Here is an 18806-nt window from a genome sequence, read left to right as displayed (position 1 = left end):
TGACCTGATGTCATATTAGATATTTGTTTATAGATATTGTTATCTCTGTGAGGTTTTGTTCTTCATCATGACCCCAGTACCTGGAGCAAGGCCTGGCACCTAAAAGGTGCTCAGTAAATGGCTATTAAATGAATATATGAATGGACCCAAGGCTCAGATAGCTGGTTTTACCCTTGACCCCATTTATTGGATGGATCTGCTTCAGATGAGTCTGCTTCAGAATCCGTGTCTCCTTCTTTCTCTGCCCCTCTCCTTCTTTCTCTCTCTCAAAAATAAACATATATTAAAAAATTTTTTTTAAATGTATTGTAAAATGTAATTTTAAGTGTTAAGTCCAGATACATAGTGTTGGTGAAGTGAGTTTTTTGTTTTGTTTTGTTTTCCTTACGAGTTGTCCTATCGCCATGTGGTACCTTAGTAGGTTTTTCAATTTTCTTAAGAGTTGCCCCTGGTGAAATATCTTTAGTACAAAGAACAGATTTCTATGGCAAATTTCTATGGAAAATGTTTTTTTTCCCACTCAATGGGGATATGGGCTTTATTCTCTTCCTAGATTGTCGGACTGCACACCAACATTGACTTCCTTCTTAGCCTGTCTGGCCACCCAGAGTTTGAGACTGGGAACGTACACACCGATTTCATCCCTCAACACCGCAAAGAACTGTTGCCCAGTCGGAAGGCCACAGCCAAAGAGCTTTTATGCCAGGCAGCTCTGGGTCTCATCCTCAAGGAGAAAGCTATGTCTGATGTTTTCAAAATTCAGTCACAAGGTATGGAATGCTTTTCTCTTTCCTCTGCTTGTCAGGATTTTATAAATAATCATCGGAGGTGCTTTTCTTTCTTTATGACACTTTTGTGTCCCTTTTCTTCTCTCAGTGGTTGACACTGTCCTCTGCTAAGTGGTTTTTTAGTATGAAGTAGATTCACGTATCATGGATGCATCCATAAACACTTTTTTAATCCATTAAATGTAACTTAACTAATTGCCTAATAGTGTTGAGCTGGGGCTCTTTTTTCAACCAAACGCTGGTCCTTCCTGTACCCTGTGCTGACCCCTTCCAAAGCTTTTTTAATTCGCTGCTTCTCAAGGGCCTACTTATTGTATCGTTGTACCTACCGCAACTTCTTGGTCCTGGGGACTGAACACAGAGCACTGGGGACTCTCATAACCTGTTAATTTATTGTTGAGTTATTTCCTCCTCTCCTTTTCCATTCTGTGATCAAATTTCTGTCTAACTAGAGACCTAGGCACTTCCTCCAATCAGAGGATCTAAACATGGGAAGGAAAATGGCAGAGATTCATCCTGGTTGCCACGCGCACACATCTCTGCTTCAGCTTCCCCACTGAGTTGTTGCCCAACCTCTCCCTAACACCTCAGGAAGCTAGAAATTCATAATGAAAACTCATTAGCTTATTACAGTTTCAGTCAGTTCTCCATTAAAATGTTCTTCCGTCTAAATTGAGCAAAATCTGGGGACACAGGGTGGCTCAGTCAGTTAAGTGTCTGACTCTTGGTTTTGGCTCAGGTCATGATCTCACAGTTCATGGGTTCAAGCCCCGCACTGGGCCCTGCACTGACAGCGCGGAGCCTGCCTGGGATTCTCTCTCTCCCTCTCTCTCTGCCCTTCCTCTACTCTCTCTGTCTCTCAAAATAAATAAACTTAAAAAATGAAATAGATTGCTAATCTGAAAGAATGCAAAACATAAGATAAGATAAGCAAAATCTGAACTCTCCCAAACTTGCTCCAAAGTATATACTTTAGGCTAACTCTGAGCTTTGGAGCAAACAGGAAAAAAGAAAAATTGATCCATTTATCTCTTCATTATTTTTAGGATTATTATATTATTATAGGATTTTTTTATTAGGATCTTTAATTTCTAGATTCATTCAAGAAAGTTATATTGAGAGCTTAAAATATATAACTACATCTTTAGGAGATGTGTACTCTATTCTGATTTTGTCCTTTTACAATTCTAAATGAGATGCCTCCAAATATGCCCATACAGTGTTCCTAAGCCTGAATATAGCATTGTTACAATCAAGCATCCTCTTACTCTCTCCTTCCTTTTTATAATGTATACTGGCACAGACATGAACTTCAGAATAAATTGCTTCAGTTCAGCTATGCCGTAGCTCCTGGATATTGTCCGACAGACACGCCTGTGGGCAGGACGAGTGACGCACAAAGAGGCTAAGTGAAAAGAAGAGTGTGAGTGGTGGAGATTTTGGTGACCTGGAACGCATTTGCCCAAGAAGGGGAGACCACTGTGCGGCTTGTGCCCCCAGAGGAAGAGAGCTTGGGCTGCAAATACTCTGATTTTAGCCAAGCTGGAATTTTTCATATAACCTTTTCTGAGATGTAAATTAAAGTATCTAATTTAAATTTAGAGCAATGAGAAGAACAAAGAAGACACATTTGAGCTGCCAGTGTAGGACAGGTGTTTTATGTTTTCTTTTGAAAGGTATGAAGTCAGGCTTGGTGTTTGTAAATTTGTTGTTGAATTTTAATTTTTTTTCTAGATCGGTACTCCCCTTTTGCATCCAGCAGTGGAAGAAGACTGAATACCTGTTACACCAGAAACATAACTCTCAGGGATGGTGAAAAGAGTAAGTAATGTTTTATTAAAAGAGAAATGTGCTTTATAGAAATATATCACTTATCTGGAGAAAAAAGAATTCAGCCCAGACATGATCGGTCAATTACATTTTTTAAGCTCCCTAGCCTAACCATTGGAAGGAGTACTAGAATTGATTGGCTCAGGTGGTACATTAGTGCTATTTTTCTTCTTTATACTTTTTCTGTGTTTTGTAAATATTTGAAAAATATGCCATCAAATATACTTAGCAAAATGACTGAAATGAAATATGCCAAGATGTTAGTGAGGTTACCATTGGGTAGCAGGATTTAAGGGGATTTCCCTCCCTCCATCCCCACCCCCATCATCCTTCTTTGTTCTCTTTGCTTTGCAGTTTTTCTTCAGCAAGAATGTACTACTTTTAAATAAGAAAAACAATATCCAAAACTACTCCAGTAGGGAGGATTACCCACCACTCAGGCATTGTTTCAGGTGGAAGAGGGTTACTACGAAGCTATGATTTATTAAGTACCTGATCACATGTAAATTTTTATCTTCACTGTAATTTAATTAAGGGGGAATCCCTATCATACCCATGTATGGCTGATGAAACAGGCAGAGAAGGTGAAGGAACTTACTCAAGGCTAGTGAGATTGACATCCAGCCTTTCTGACCTTGACTCCTGTGCTATTTTTACTTTTCCAGTGGAAAATTGATTTTTGACTGCAAACTAATTTGAGTAGGCTGAGGGTGGGACTGATTTATTGTAATTGAAGCCAGGAGAGGCTAACATCTAAAATTTTAAATTTTTTATAAATTTGTGGCTGGAACAACATACCAGAGGGATCAGAATCCCATGATAGCAGCATCCCTTCTGCTGCTGGACAGTTTGCATAGGAAACAGGATGGGTGCAGAGTCAGAGCCGAGAGAGCTAGTTAACCTTGAATGTGAGGTGTCATTAAACTGTGAATGCTCCATTATAAAAATGTACCCAGCAGGTAAAACAGAATCTTCTTGCCGCTCATGGGAACCCCCTCCCCCCACCCCCAGACAAAGTAGAATCTTCTTTATCTCAACTCTGTGTAGATATGCACTCAGTTTTTAGCAAATCCCCTTTTCATCTAAGTTGGTTGGATTAAAGCTCGAGATATTTTTTCATCATGAACCTAGATGGGCATTACTTTCCATGCACTGAGTACATGGAAAGAAAGTTTGCAAACATCCACTAGTATCTACTAATACCCATTTTATACTAGTGTGTTTATTCATTTCATCCTAAAAACCAAACCCTACAAAATCTGGGATTATCTTACTCTAGACTCCTATATACTGAATGTAAGTATCAGCAGCAGTAAAGTTTCATTGACCTCTTCAACCTAAATTAAACAGAAAATCACACTGGTGATTAAAATTCAGATGAGCCGACTGTGTTATTTGGTATGGATCTTCACTGAAGCCCTTAGCAGTGTTTTGAACTATGCTGGATTTCTTGGAAATTTTTAAATTTTTTAATTAAAAAATAAATACATTATTGAAAACCAACATGATCGCTGTTCACTACATCCTTTTGGTAGTTATTTTTCAACGATAACCCAGGCCTGAATGTAATAATTTTCAGAAATGTTCTGGTGGGTCTCTAATAAATGCTAATTAACAGTAACCATGATTGAATAAGTGAGTACACCAAACAGGAAGTCTTAAGAAGCCAGAAGCATTTATGAATCTAAAGTAGAACTAATTCTTAATGATCTCAGTGAGAATTATCAAGTATTTTAAATATTTAAGGCTTGAAAAATATTCTTACTTGGTTGCTAGTGGCCATGCTTCACAGAATCCTGCCCTACCCTCAGTAGTAACAATAAGAGCTAAGATTTATTGAACTTTTGGTATATGCCAGCTATTAAGTTCTTTCCATGGATTATTTAATTTCCATTTTCAGAACGAGCCAATGAAATTGGTGTTGTTATTAGTGTCAACTTTATAAATGGGGAACCAAAGTTTAGAGAGATTAATAATTTTCTTAAAATCCTAACAAAAGTAATTGGTGGAACAGAATTCAAACCCATACTCCAGGGTGTATGCACTTATCTAACACTGCACCATGCTAAACTTCCATACCTTATTAAATACATTAAGAGGATGGGATACCTGATTGGTTCAGTGAGTAGAGCATGTGACTTGATCTTGGGGTCATGAGTTCAAGCCTCATGTTGGGCATAGAGCTGACTTGAAATTAATTAATTTAAAAAATAGGTAAGAGGATGTTTAAGGTTCTCTTGTGGAGGTCTAGAGATAACTGAGGGAGGAATAAGGTCAGTTGCCCTATAATATATGAAAGAATTTATTCTCTTTGATGTAATTGTAAATGGGATTGTTTTCTTTATTTACCTTTCTGCTATTTTATTATTAGTGAATAGAAATGCAGTAGGGGGTGCCTGGGTGGCTCAGTCGGTTAAGCCACCGACTGTTGATTTTGGCTCAAGTCATGATCTCACAGTTCATGAGTTTGAGCCCCTCATCGAGCTCCGTGCTGTCAGCAGGGAGCCTGATTGGGATTCTCTCTCTGCCCCTCCCCTGCTTATGTGCTCACTCTCTCTCTCATTCTCTCTCTCTCAAAATAAATAAATAAAACTTAAAAAAAATTCAGACTTGTGTGTGTTGATTTTGTATCTTGCAACTTCCTGAATTTACTTATTAGATCTAATAGTTTTTTGGGAGAGTTTTTAGGATTTTCAATATATAGTATCATATTATCTGCAAATAATGACAGTTTTACTTCTTCCTTATCAGTTGAATACCTTTTATTTATTTTTTTGTCTGATTGCTGTGGCTAGGACTTCCAGTACTGTATTGAATAAAAGTGGTGAGAGTGGACATCCTTGTCTTATTCCTGACCTTAGGGGGGAAACTTTCAGCTTTTTATCATTGAGTATGATATTAGCTGTAGGTTATCGATAGATGAATAGATAAAGAAGATGTATATATACACAATGAAATATTACTCAGCCATAAGAATGAAAATCTTGTCATTTGTGATAACATAGATGGACCTAAATGGTATTATACTAAGTGAAATAAGCCAGAGAAAGACGAATACCATGTGATTTCACTTATATGTGGAATCTAAAAAACAAAGCAAGTGAATAAACAAATAACAAAGAGAGAAACAGACTCATAAATATAGAGAACAAACTAGTGGTTGCCAAAAGAGGTGGGGGCGAATGAAATGGTGGGGGGGATTAAGAGGTACAAACTTCCAGTTATAAAACAAGTAAGTCATAGGAATGAAAAGTACATGATGGGGAATATAGTCAATAATACTGTGATACACTTATCATGGTAAGCATTTCATAATGGATATCATTGCTGAATCACTATGTTGTATATGCAAAACTAATTTAATATTATGTCAATTATAATTCAAATTTTTTAAAATGTTCTTAAAAAGACTTTTCCTGGCAATGTGTTTACTGTGATTCTATTGGCATTCATGTCAGCTAAATACTTTTCATTTTCATAAATCAAAAAAAAACCTAATCTGGTGTAAGTGGATGCATTTTCTCTTAAGAAGGATTGAAAGATATTGACAAGACATAGGGTGGAGAAGTTTCATTTACTTATATGTTCATTACAAAGTTTCTGAAAAAATAGATGTTCTGAGTAATGTGAAGAAGAGAAAAAAAAGATGTGTTTGTCCCTACTTTTCTTCCTTAAGGAATTTACCATCTGGCAAAGGAGAAGTGAGTATGTTGGGAAGATAGATGGTGCAGTGGTTCATAATGCAGACCCTTGAGTTAGACTGTTATGGGTTTGAATTCTGGCTCCTCTGTTGTCTGTGACCCTTGGGCAAGTGACACACTCTCTCTAAGCATCAAGTGTCCTCACCCATAAATGGGAATGGTAGTGGTAATTACTTCCTTGGGTTGTTGTGGATATTAAATGAGACAACACATCAAAAGCTCATTGTAGGTCACATAGCAAGTGGTCAATAAACGTTAGTTGCCGTTATTATCATCATCATCATTAAACTTGCTACTATTGAAAGACAAAGTGGATATGTATGTCACATGTTAATTAAAAAAAGGTTGGAAAAATAAATAAATTTTTAAAAGTTGGTTGCAGAACAGTATGTATAAGAATATGTTATTTTTAGGGGCACCTGGGTGGCTCAGTCGGTTAAGCGTCCGACTTCAGCTCAGGTCACGATCTCACGGTCCGTGAGTTCGAGCCCCGTGTCGGGCTCTGGGCTGATGGCTCAGAGCCTGGAGCCTACTTCCGATTCTGTGTCTTCCTCTCTCTCTGCCCCTCCCCCGTTCATGCTCTGTCTCTCTCTGTCTCAAAAATAAATAAACGTTAAAAAAAAAAAAAGAATGTTATTTTTATAAAAGAAAAATACTAGTTTGTGCATTTTAAAAAACTTGAAGGGGCTCACGTGTTAAAGAGTTCAATAGTAGTTATATCTGGGCAATAGAGAGGACTTTCACATTTTGCTTGATGTACTTCAGTATTTGACTTTTGTGAAGTTTTATTTTTGCAATTTTTAAAAAAACGGATAAAGAGAAAAATTATTCCATCATAAAACTGGATGAGGAAAGAATCATAATGGTGTTCTATATGCAGAAGTCTGTCTAAATGTTCAGAGAAGAGCAACTTCATTCCACATAGACTTTTCCCAAAGACCACGAATGAGCATGATGTCAACAAGTTGGGGTGGCTGGGACTGGTGACACAGTGAAGGGGGAGTGGAGCAAAGAGGCACAGTGGGGCGAAGGCTAGAGGCACATATGGAGAATATTAATTGGCCCATGTTCCCATTTCGTTGTAATATAGGGCTGTGTAGAAGAAGGGTGGGAAATACGACTGAGTTCAGGACCTTCAGTACCAGGCCAAGTATTTTGAATATAGAGGAGACATGCTAGGCAGCATCAGCTGGAAGGGCTGAGACAGGAAGCAAAAAGTTCCGAGAAGACCTCAGAGTCAGCCAGGCCTCTGGCCATCAGCCTGAATCAGGGTTGAGTGATGGGAACGAAAGGAAGAAATGAACAGTACAGGTAGGGAAGGATGTGGCAGCTTTGTAGTGGCTATTGCATGTGGAAAGCAAAGGAGAAGGTAAGGATGACAGGTTTTAAATCTGGATGACCAGGAGAATACTAGTGCCAGTCATGGAGCTCCCAGGGCAGGAGGGAATGCAGGCAGAGTGGGGACATGATTTGATTTATCGGACCTACCATGTTCACTTTAAGGTGCCGATAGAGCATCCAGCTGGGAATGACTAATCAGAGTTCTGGAGAAGGAAGGTCAGGGCTGGAAATAGATGTGAGCTGGCAGCATCAAAATGGTGGTTAAAGTATCAGGAGTCGATGAAGTGACTTTGGTCTGCATTCTCTGCACCACAGAGCTTTTGATTTCCATCTCCTAGGAAAGTCCGTAACCAATTCTGTGTCCACAAAATAATATGAGATGTATTGTATATTATATTTATATGGTCGGTTACAGTTTACAAAGCAGTTTCACATTTATTTAATCACTGTTACATTCTCATACCCATTTAACAGGTCAGAATGGGGCAGAATATCAGGACTCAGATTTTAAAGGACAGTCAAGATCACAGAGGTGATCACACCACAGATGGCAAATTTGGCTCTTAAATGAGAATTTCTCTCTCCCAATTCATTGCATTTCCTATTTTAACACTTTAACTTTCCTTGTTTAGAGAAAAATGTCTAAAATATCCTACAACATTAAAAGAGCTAAAACTCCCTCTTTAAAAAATTTTTAATCTAGTATAGTTAACGTACAGTGTTTTATTAGTTTCAGGTGTACGATATAGTGATCCAGCAATTCCATATATTACCCAGTGCTCATCAAGATAAGTACACTCTTAATCTCCTTCATCTGTTTCACCCATCCCCCCCATCCACCTCCCCTCTGGTAACCATGAGTTCTCTATAGTTAAGAGTCTGCTAAAAGTCCATTTTTTAAGAAACAAAAGTTTGAAATTCACTTTTATTAGAACTTACCTATAGATTTTTAAAAATCTTGTCAGGGAGTTAAAAGATGTTGGTATCCCTAAAAGCTGGTTATCTTTAGGTTGAAAGAGATTTTTAGAATCCTCGTCTATGATTGTCTTCTAATTTTTCTTCAATTTTCCCCCCTTTTTCATAAAGATGTAGCCATAGCTGTCACATATAACCTCGATGGGTCATATAGCATGCAGGTAAGCCTTACTGGTTTTCTTTGTACAGTTTAAAGCTAATTCTGATCTCTCTCATACAGAGGAGGGTCTTTTTTCACACTCTGGTTTCTCCCAAGCCATTGGACTATAGTTAGGAGAATGTCATGTGTTTTTATTTCAGACCAATTTGGGGAAATTACCTCCTCTACACTTTCTGATTGTTTCCTCAGTTTGGCTGTGGTTCCCCTAAGTATGAAAACCTGTTTTAAAAAAATAACATTGAATTAGACAGCTAACGAATTCCTGAAGTATGTGCATGTATTCACATCTAAAGCAGCCATTCACAAACTTTTTGGTCTCAAAATCCATGGATACCCTTACAAATTACTGAGACTCCTCAAAGAGCTTTTGTTTGTGTTAATTACATGTATTAATACTTACCATTTAGAAAATTTAACTGAGCATATTTTTCTTACTGTTATTTTTAATATATATTTTACAAAAGTATACATAACGTAAAATATACCATTTTAAACGTTTTTGAGTGTAAATACCATCACATTGTTGTACAACCACCACCACCTTCCATCTCTTTTTTCCTCTTGCAAAACTGCAACTCTGTACCCATGTAAACAGTAACACTCCATGTGCCCCCTTCCCCGCCCACTCCCCCCTCAGCCTCTGGCAAAAACCAGTGGGCTCTCTGTGTCTATGAATTCGACTACTTTAAGTACTTCATATAAATGAAATCACTCAACATTTGTCCTTTTGTGATTGGATATTTCACTTAGCATAATGTCTTTAAGGTTCTTCTATGCCATAGTTTATGTCCAAGTTTCCTTCCTTTTTAAAGTGGAATGATACTGCATTGCCTCTGTATATCGCACTTTGTTTAATCGTTCGTCTCTTGATGGAGACTTGGTTGCTTCCACCTTTTGCCTATTATGAATAATGCTTCTATGTACATGGGGACAAATATCTCTTTGAGACCCTGTTTTCAATCCTTTGGGACATACACCCACAAACAGAATTGCTGGTTTGTATGTTCATGTTCTATTTTTAATTATTTGAGGAACTACCGTACTGTTTTCTGTAGGGGCTGCACCATTTTACATTCCTACCAACAGTATTGGGGGGTTTCCTTTTCTCCACATCCTCATCAACATTTACTTTCTGGGTGTTTTTTTTTTTTTTTTCTTTTTTTTAACAGCCATCCTAATGGGTGTGAAATGTTATCTCACTGTGGTTTTGATTTGCATTTCCATAATGAATAATGTTGAGCATCTTTTCATATGCTAATTGTCCATATCATCTTTGGAGAAATGTCTATTCATGTCTTTTGCCTTTTTACAATCAGGTTGGTTTTTTGTTGTTGTTGAGTTGTAGGATAAACTGAGAAAATTTATAACCTAAGATTACACAAGCACACGTTCATTAGCTATCAGAGTAACATCACATGTCCTGCAGTCTCTAGAAAATCCCACTGTTTATTCATGAGAGAATGAGAATTTTCTAAAAAGGCAAATACCATTAGTATTATTATGAAGTAGTTTGATATTGTGGACCCCAAGAAGGGTCTTGGGGACCCCAAGAGATCCACAGGTCATAATTTGAGAATCTCTAGTCAAAATGTTTATGATAGCCCTCAATGAAAAGAATCCATTACACTGACAAAATGAAATGCTGAAAGGGTTAAAAAAACAATGTGAGAACTCAACCAAATTCCTATATATTAAAGTACAAAATCAGAGACTAGAATAAATCATTTGTAATATGAGCCAAGCGACGTTAAGTCCAACAAAATTGATTGATCGAGGATACTTTGGATCTGCCAATACTATGAGATACCATTTTCTTTTTCTTTCTTTTTAAAGCTTATTTATTTTTGAGAGAGAGAGAAACAGAGTGTGAGTGGGCAAGGGGTAGAGGGAGAAGGAGACACAGAATCCAAAGCAGGCTCCAGGCTCTGCACTGTCAACACAGAGCCCGATGCAGGGCTCAAACTCATGAACTGCGAGATCATGACCTGAGCTGAAGTCGGATGCTTAACCGACTGAGCCACCCAGGTGCCCCTGAGACACCAATTTCTTAAACTGAGATTCAGAAAAACTAGGGAGTCAACGTATTTTAGTATATGAGAGTTGTAACTGAGACTCGTACCTCTGGTTTGGGGAATGCTTCATATCCCTTGGTGAAGTTAACTCCAGATTGAACTACTACATTTCACAAATTTAGAATGTGCTTGTGTAAATCTTTAAACAAAACTGTTCCCCATCTAACCTTTATGTCCTGAGAATTTCACAAACATTCACATGGCTGTTTTAGTAGGTTACAGAGCACAGTAAAATGTCATATTTAACTTAGGATAGATGAGAAGCAGCATATAAATACTGCACTGTAACCTATTTCACCTTAGCCTATATCGTATATTTGAAAAGAATAGCCACAGGACTTTCACAGTAACCTCATGGGAATTGAAATGAAAAATAGAGAAGATTTAAATGGATTTCCTGTGTGTGAAGGAATTTTTTTTTCTTGGGTGTGTATGTGAGAAAACATTTTTTAAAACAGAAAGGTTTCATGTCCTTTTGTCAGCTTCCTTGAAAGATCAAGTGTGAAGTCTGTTTCTTGGCACTCTCTCCTCAAGGGCAAAAATTGTGGCTGTCTCCAGCTAGTTAATCTTCTTAACTCATAACTCAAACCCATAAATTTTATCTACATCTTGGGGAGATAAAAGATACACCATCTAATTAGGTGGTTCTGGCCTTTTTCTTTACTGACATTGGCATAGTAAAACCAAATTTGACCTCAGGTACTCAGAAATGAATACTTAACATGTAATATAGTCAACCGAATTTTGATAATTTTACTTAATTTGATTTGTATTTCTATTTCACATTTTTATTGTTATTCTTAAATGAACATTTATCTGTAGCATTATGGCACTATAGATATGTTCTCTGGGTTTTTTTTTTTTTCTTTTAATTACCTTAACTGCTATTTCTATGTAGAGTACTTTGTTTATGAGTCTTAGGGGCAAAGTTCCTACAGGGCTTTTTAAAAAAAAATATTTCACCTGTTACCTTTTGAAACTGTTAATAGTAAAGAATTGATTCTGATTTTATTAATTCTGTAGGGTTATTTATTTTTTAAGAATCTTATTTTTCTGTTTTTGTTGTTATTGTTTTTTCAGGTTCAAGATAAAACTTTCCAAGTCCTTGGTGATCTTTGTAATGAGGGAGACTGCACTTACCTGAAATGTTTTGTTAATGGAGTTGCTAGTAAAACTAAGCTAATTATCCTGGAAAACACTATTTACCTATTTTCCATGGTAATGTCCCTTTTTTATAATAACACTGTTGAGGTTTGGGAGAAAATTGCTTGACCGGAGGCATCTCACTAAAAGATTAGAAAGACCTTGCTTCCTTCCATGCCATGACCTTTTCTCTGTGTTTCCTTCTCCACTCTGTTTCTTTGCCACATTTCTGCCTTCCCTAGTTCTTTTGTCCACACATGTTCTCCCTGATAGACACATACCATTTTCTGCCTTTAATTCTGAAACATGCCCTTACATCCTTATTGTCAGAGAGTATCTCACTGCCCATTGGGCAATCTTCTCTCTGAGATTTGATGCCTGAATACTTTGCCCATCCTCCTGGCACTTGGAATTCTGGGGATTTGGGAGGAGGTGACCCCTGAGAGCGAGTCTATGAACTGGATGTTTCTTGTGGGGATGGGGGCAGTCAGAAGGGGTAGTGTCTTGGCAGTCAAAGGATGGTTGATGATCGAGACAGACTTGGCATATCTTTGGTCAGGAGCTTATTTCCTGACTCATGGCTCTCACGGGCCTGCTGCCTGATGAGCCCATAGTTTCTGCACGGGCAGAAAAGAAAATGCATTATCAAATACACTGTGTCCTCTTCAGAGTCTTCTCACATTTGAAAAACACCTTATAGATCATAGTCCTTTATATTCCAGTAATTAAACTACTGTATACAGAATCAAGGATGATTTCACTTTACTAGGCATTCCTTTCCATAGTTACTGCCGGAACAATATGGTGGTGGAGGCAGTTTGGTGGAGTGGTGATGAGCGGGAGTTCTGGAATGTGAAGCTGCTTTGGTTCAAATCTTGGCTCTACCTCTGAGCAGCTGTGTGACCTATGGCAAGTTAAACTCCCTGACTTCAGTTCCCCCATCTATAAACAGGAATAATAACAGTACCTCCCTACCTCATAAACTTGTTTTGATGACTACACACACACACACACACACACACACACACACACACACACACACACACGTATAAAACTGTTAAGAACAGTTTCTGGCTTAGTCTAAACACTTGATAGTGGAGATGCTACTCAAAATGGCTATCAGTGGCTATTTTTTAGCAACAGTTATGTACATTAATTCCTTTAATCCTGTTGTGAGGCAGGATGCCAATACTCCTTTATAATGGGAAACCAAGACTGAGAGGAGTTTAGTAATTGCTTAAGGTCACAAAGCTAGATTAGAACCCTGGTATTAAAGATTTAACAAATAGCTTGGAAACAGTCATTACCTCAGGGTACAGTGATTTGAAACAGTGATTCAAAACTACAGCGATTTGAACTTGATTTCAGTTCCAGTTTGTTTTCTGTTTACAGACGGGAAGTACTCAGATTGACATTCCAGTCCCCAAATACTTGTCTTCAATGAGCTCAGGTGGAACTCAGGAAGGTGCCATAGCTCCTATGACGGGTACCATTGAAAAGGTAATCATGTGAATGTATACAGAATGATGTTCAGTAAGGCCCAGTAAATATCTCCATTGAACTTAGTCATATATATTATTTTTCTCTCTCCAATCTCTCTCATTGGGAAGTATCCTCTTGAAGAAAACAAGAGACTGGGACACCCGGCTGGCTTAGTCGGTAGAGCATGTGACTCTTGATCTTGGGGTTGTAAGTTCAAGCCCTGTGTTGGGTATAGAGATTACTTAAAAATAAAATCTTTAGGGGCACCTGGGTGGCTCAGTCTCTTAAGCCTCTGACTCTTGATTTGGGCTCAGGTCATGATCTCATGGTTCATGGGATCAAGCCTGGCATCAGGGTCTGCACTGATAGCATTCAGCCTGCCCAGGATTCTCTCTCTCTCTCTCTCTCTCTCTCTCTCCCTCTCCCTCCCTCTTTCTCTCTCTTTATCTCTCTCTCTCTTCTCCCCCCCACCTCAAAATAAATAAATAAACATTTTTAAAAAATAAAATAAAATCTCAGGGCTCCTGGGTGGCTCAGTTGGTTAAGCATCTGACTCTTGATTTCACCTCAGGTCATGTCATGAGATCGAGCCCCCGCATCAGGCTCCATGCTGAGTGTGGCCCTCTTCCTCTGCACCTCTCCTGTTCGCTCACTCTATAAAAGCAGGCAGGCAGGCAGGCAGGCAGGCAGGCAGGAAGGAAAGTCTTAAAACAAGAGACTATGTGATAGATTGATTTTCTATGTTCAGTCTTCAATGAAAATACCCGTTTACCTAATTTATGATACTGTTATTTTTGAAAGTGGAAATTTCCATCAAAGTATAAATAATCTAAATTTGTCTTTTTATGATTAAAATGGAGCATTCACCAAGCATTACCCAAAAGGGCTATTTTTTAATGTCAAATTTAACACAAACAATTTATCATTAAATAACATTTTTTTTCCAATGTACATAACTACATGTGTGTTAAAATAAAATTTGAAAGGCTGGTACTGATGAAGAACAACGAGGTTTGGTGTTGAATGCTGTATATATTCAGAATTAAGATCCATGCTGAAGTAACTTCAAATGGTGGTAGATTAGTAGTGTCTTTTTTATATATACACTTGAATATAGTAGAGTTCCTTTAAATGCATCCAAGTCATAAAAATTCAACTCTATATTGTTGGTACCTAAAAAGAAGAAGGAGGAAATAACTATTTAAGTAGTGAAAGTGATTGCACCCCCTGTTCCCCTCTGCACATGTTTGTCCCAGAGGGAGTATGAGCTCAAAGACTTTGATCTGCCTTTAACTCACTCAATCTCACTTTCCATGTACATTCCAAAATGTAGGCATCTCTGAACATCTATAGGGGAAAAATGCACATTTTCCCTATAGCCGCCCCCTAGACCATTGATTTCATCAAACACTGTTACAGCATCACCCAGCATTGGGTGATTTGGGGGCTTTCAGAGGTGTTTCTCATTTTTCACAATTTTGGCTCTACACATTGACTGTGGAACCTAATTCCACTGTGTGATGTTTCTAAAAACTCCTTGATAACCATGTTAACTAAGAAGACAGTGAGACCATATGGGATATATGAGTTCACTTATACATGAAAAATGGAAAATAAAGGTTTGTTTTTTTCCCCCCCCCCAAGGTTGCCAATAATTTAATTCTTTCACATGAAGACCGTCTATACATTTACCACACAGGGCACTCAAAACTTGGAGCACTATCCTAGACTACCTATAAAATCTAGAAAACCAGGCATGCCCCACTACCCTGCCCATGACATTTAAGTGCATTGGTTCTTCCCCTGTTGGTGGTATGTCTTGTCTGTACATTTATGAAAACACAAAAGGACCTTGAAATATATAAAGCATATTCATCTGATTCAGGGAAAACTAGATGGTTTGGGGTTGGGGAGAAGGAGCTAAGCAGTGCTCCCCACTGACAAGAGGGCCAGCAGTGCAAGATTGATCTGTAGGTCTCTGATTTGCACCTGTACACCTGTCTTTGACAGATAAGACAACCAGACAGACCCATACTTCTGTGTACATTTATATACCACCTCTGTGGACCACGAGGGACCTCTGTGTTTAAAAAAATTTTTTTATTGTTTATTTATTTTTGAGAGACAGAGACAGAGCATGAGCGGGGGAGGGGCAGAGAGCGAGGGAGTCACAGAATCCGAAGCAGGCTCCAGACTCCGAGCTGTCAGCACAGAGCCCAATGTGGCACTCAAGCTCACGAACCGCGAGATCATGACCTGAGCCCAAGTCGGACGCTTAACTGACTGAGCCACCCAGGCACCCCGGAACCTCTGTGTTTTTAAATATTAACCTGTCACTCTTAATCTCTAGGTATTTGTGAAAGTCGGAGACAAAGTAAAAGCTGGAGATTCTCTAATGGTTATGATTGCCATGAAAATGGAGGTAATGAAACCATAAGTTCACTTTCCAATTAAACTTAGGGAACTATCAGATCTAATTGTTCTTTTGCCTTATTTTGTAAGCTAATACCCATTTTAAATATTAAGAGCCATGGATTGATGAAACATTAACTGCAGGAAACAAAACTAAAACCATCCTCCCCTTAAATATATTTTCATTTTAATTTGGTGAAACTGCACCTGTCAGTTCTGATGCTAAAATCAAAGAAATTGTTAATTCCTTAAATACGGGCAGTTAGCCAGTTGACTGTTAACCGTTGGTATTTTCTAAGGCCAAACTTAGGATGCCAAGCATCAGTATCAAAGTGAAAACCTCAATCAAACTAGATTAACTATTTTAGGTCTTTAGAAATTGTAGGCCAGTAGTTCTCAGCCGGACCACATGTTACCGTCATCTGAGGGGGAGAGCTTTGAAAAACTACTTCCCCAGACTGGTTGAATTGGGATCTCCTGGAGTGGGGCCCAAGGATCGTCAGTTTTTAACAGCTTCCCGGGTGAGACTCTACTGTGAAACTTGTTGAGAATTACCAGCTAGACTAGAGCTTCCTGATTAGCGACCTCGCAGGTGTTACAGGTACGTCAAAGTAGTGACTCCTCACAACTGCAAAGCACACCATAAAAATGTTATTTCCTTTGGGTGCCATGCTTGAGAAACCTCAAAACAATTGGCTTTATTTTTCACTTTCGTCTCTGTTGCCTTACTGTGTGCTCAGTCTTCATTAGTATTACAGCCACGGTCGTGTCTTGTGTCCCTGCAGCTTACCATAAAGGCCCCAAAGGACGGCACAATCAAGAAAGTGTTCTACAAAGAAGGTTCTCAGGCCAACAGACATGCTCCTTTAATCGAGTTTGAGGAAGAGGAATCGGACAAAAGAGAAGCAGAATAAATGCCATCAAAGAAAAGTCCAATTAAGCAGTATCTTAAATATAGTATCTGTACACCAAAAAGAGAAAGTGCCTTCCTGCTTTTCTCGGAGTCTAATAAATATCAGTTTTACTAAATGATTGTACAATTAGGCTAATATTTGAGAATCATGTACTTGGGTCACAAACACAATAAATTATCTATTTCATACTAATAAATTGAATTATATTTTTTTATTGGAAGCTAATATAGTTTGTTTCTGCCTCAAATTGTGTACACTGTAGTGTCTTTTAGGAAGGTGGGCAGCAACTTGATCAAAAGAGAATGATTGGAAGAGAAAAGGTTGTTTAATTATTTCCCATTTACAATCATGATGAAAATGGACGTGTTTCAGAGACGGATGCAAATCTGAAAATATGATTGAGTTGAAAGTAATTTTTCTGGGGCACCTGACTGGCTCGTTTGGAGGAGTGCGCAACTCTTGATCTCCTGGTTGTGAGTTCAAGCCCCATACTGGGCGTAGAGGTTGCTTACATAAATAAAACCTAAGGGGTGTCTGGGTGGTGCAGTTAAGCGTCTGACTCTTGATCTCAGCTCGGGTCATAATCTTGTGGTTTGTAGGTTCTGTGCTGATGGCATGGAGCCTGCTTAGGATTCTGTCTCTCCTCTCTACCCCTCCCCCATTAGTGCGTGCACTCTCCCCCTCTCTCTCTCAAAATAAATAAACTTTAAAAAAATTAAAAATAAATAAATAGGGGCGCCTGGGTGGCTCAGTCAGTTAAGTGTCCGACTTCAGCTCAGGTCACAATCTTACGGTCTGTGAGTTCGAGCCCTGCATTGGGCTCTGGGCTGATGGCTCAGAGCCTGGAGCCTGCTTCGGATTCTGTGTCTCCCTCTCTCTCTGCCCCTCCCCCATTCATGCTCTGTCTCTCTCTGTCTCAAAAATAAATAAACGTTAAAAAAAAAAAAGTTATAAATAAATAAAACCTAAAAAAAAGTTATGTGGGAAAACATCAAACCAAAAATTGATCTATCTCCTGGCTGCCAAGAAAGCAATTCCATTGTCAAGAGAGTGGTGAGGAAGTCCCAAATGCTAAAATTGGAAATGTGGAGTTCTCAAGTCTGATTACACATCCTAGTTAGAACGTCTATTTTTCCAACAAGGCAGGATGAAACTCAGTATCCTAAGATGTGGGTGGGGGTGAAGACCGATGTCAAGTGACTGGTGCAGAAAATAGGTATTTTAGGGGTTGGGGTGAGAGAGCTCTGTGGGCAGGTGTAATCAAGGCAGACCTCATAGAGGAAGGAGAACCCAGAGCAAGAGTGGGGAGGGGGAACTTGTAGACTAGAAATGAAGAACAAGGCTTCACTATTGAACATGAGTAAGGTGTGTTCTATATCCAAGAACAGATCTGCCCAACAGGAGTGGGAGGTCCTTGGGAGGCTATATGAGAAAACCTGTGACATTTAGGTTGGGGCCAGACTAACTGGCATGGAGGAGTAGGTTTGGATTTTATCTTGCAAGGGGCAGTTATATTGAATTATTTTTTAGCAAGGAAAATTTGGGAGAAAATTTGGCTAGTAGAGCCCCTTTGAGAAACTTCAACATTATTTCACAAGGTTGAACATCTGCATACCCTATGACCTGACTTCTAGAAATGCACAAATGCACTTGTGCACCAAGAATGTTCATGGCCACATTACCCATAACACTGGAAGCGATCCCAGTTGGTTGGCAGGAGAAGGGCTAAGTAACCCTGGTATGCCACACAGTGGAATACTATGTAACAACAAAATAAACAGGGTAAGAATATCCACAGGGATGAATCTTGGAATCATAAAGTTAAAGACAGGGTATTTAAAGTATTAGGTGTTGGGTCAGGGGTTGAGATGGGTGAGGCATATAGAGGTGGATGCCAGCGACCGCTAGTGTTCTCGTAGGGCTGATGGTTGGTTGGTTATATTTATCAAACAATTATGCTTCGTATCTAAAATGTTACATAGGAACTT

At 38.7% G+C, this 18806-nt stretch overlaps 1 protein-coding gene across 2 annotated transcripts in view; it reads left to right on the top strand.

Moving 5' to 3' along the window:
- MCCC1 (methylcrotonyl-CoA carboxylase subunit 1) overlaps window positions 1-17014 on the top strand; it is a 57323-nt gene extending 40309 nt beyond the window's left edge. For both annotated transcript variants that reach the window (XM_047875467.1, XM_047875466.1), the window contains exons 13-19: window positions 554-770; window positions 2523-2609; window positions 8747-8796; window positions 11948-12085; window positions 13403-13510; window positions 15843-15914; window positions 16690-17014. In XM_047875467.1, coding sequence (XP_047731423.1) covers window positions 554-770; window positions 2523-2609; window positions 8747-8796; window positions 11948-12085; window positions 13403-13510; window positions 15843-15914; window positions 16690-16818 — 801 coding nt within the window. In that variant the 3' untranslated portion in view covers window positions 16819-17014. The remainder of the gene's footprint in view (window positions 1-553; window positions 771-2522; window positions 2610-8746; window positions 8797-11947; window positions 12086-13402; window positions 13511-15842; window positions 15915-16689) is intronic.
- Window positions 17015-18806: the final 1792 nt, after the last annotated feature.

Source organism: Prionailurus viverrinus, chromosome C2, assembly GCF_022837055.1.
Source record: "Prionailurus viverrinus isolate Anna chromosome C2, UM_Priviv_1.0, whole genome shotgun sequence".
NCBI classification, from domain to species: Eukaryota; Metazoa; Chordata; class Mammalia; order Carnivora; family Felidae; genus Prionailurus; species Prionailurus viverrinus.
Note: the sequence above shows the minus strand (reverse complement) of the source record. Positions and strands in the feature narration are given on the sequence as shown.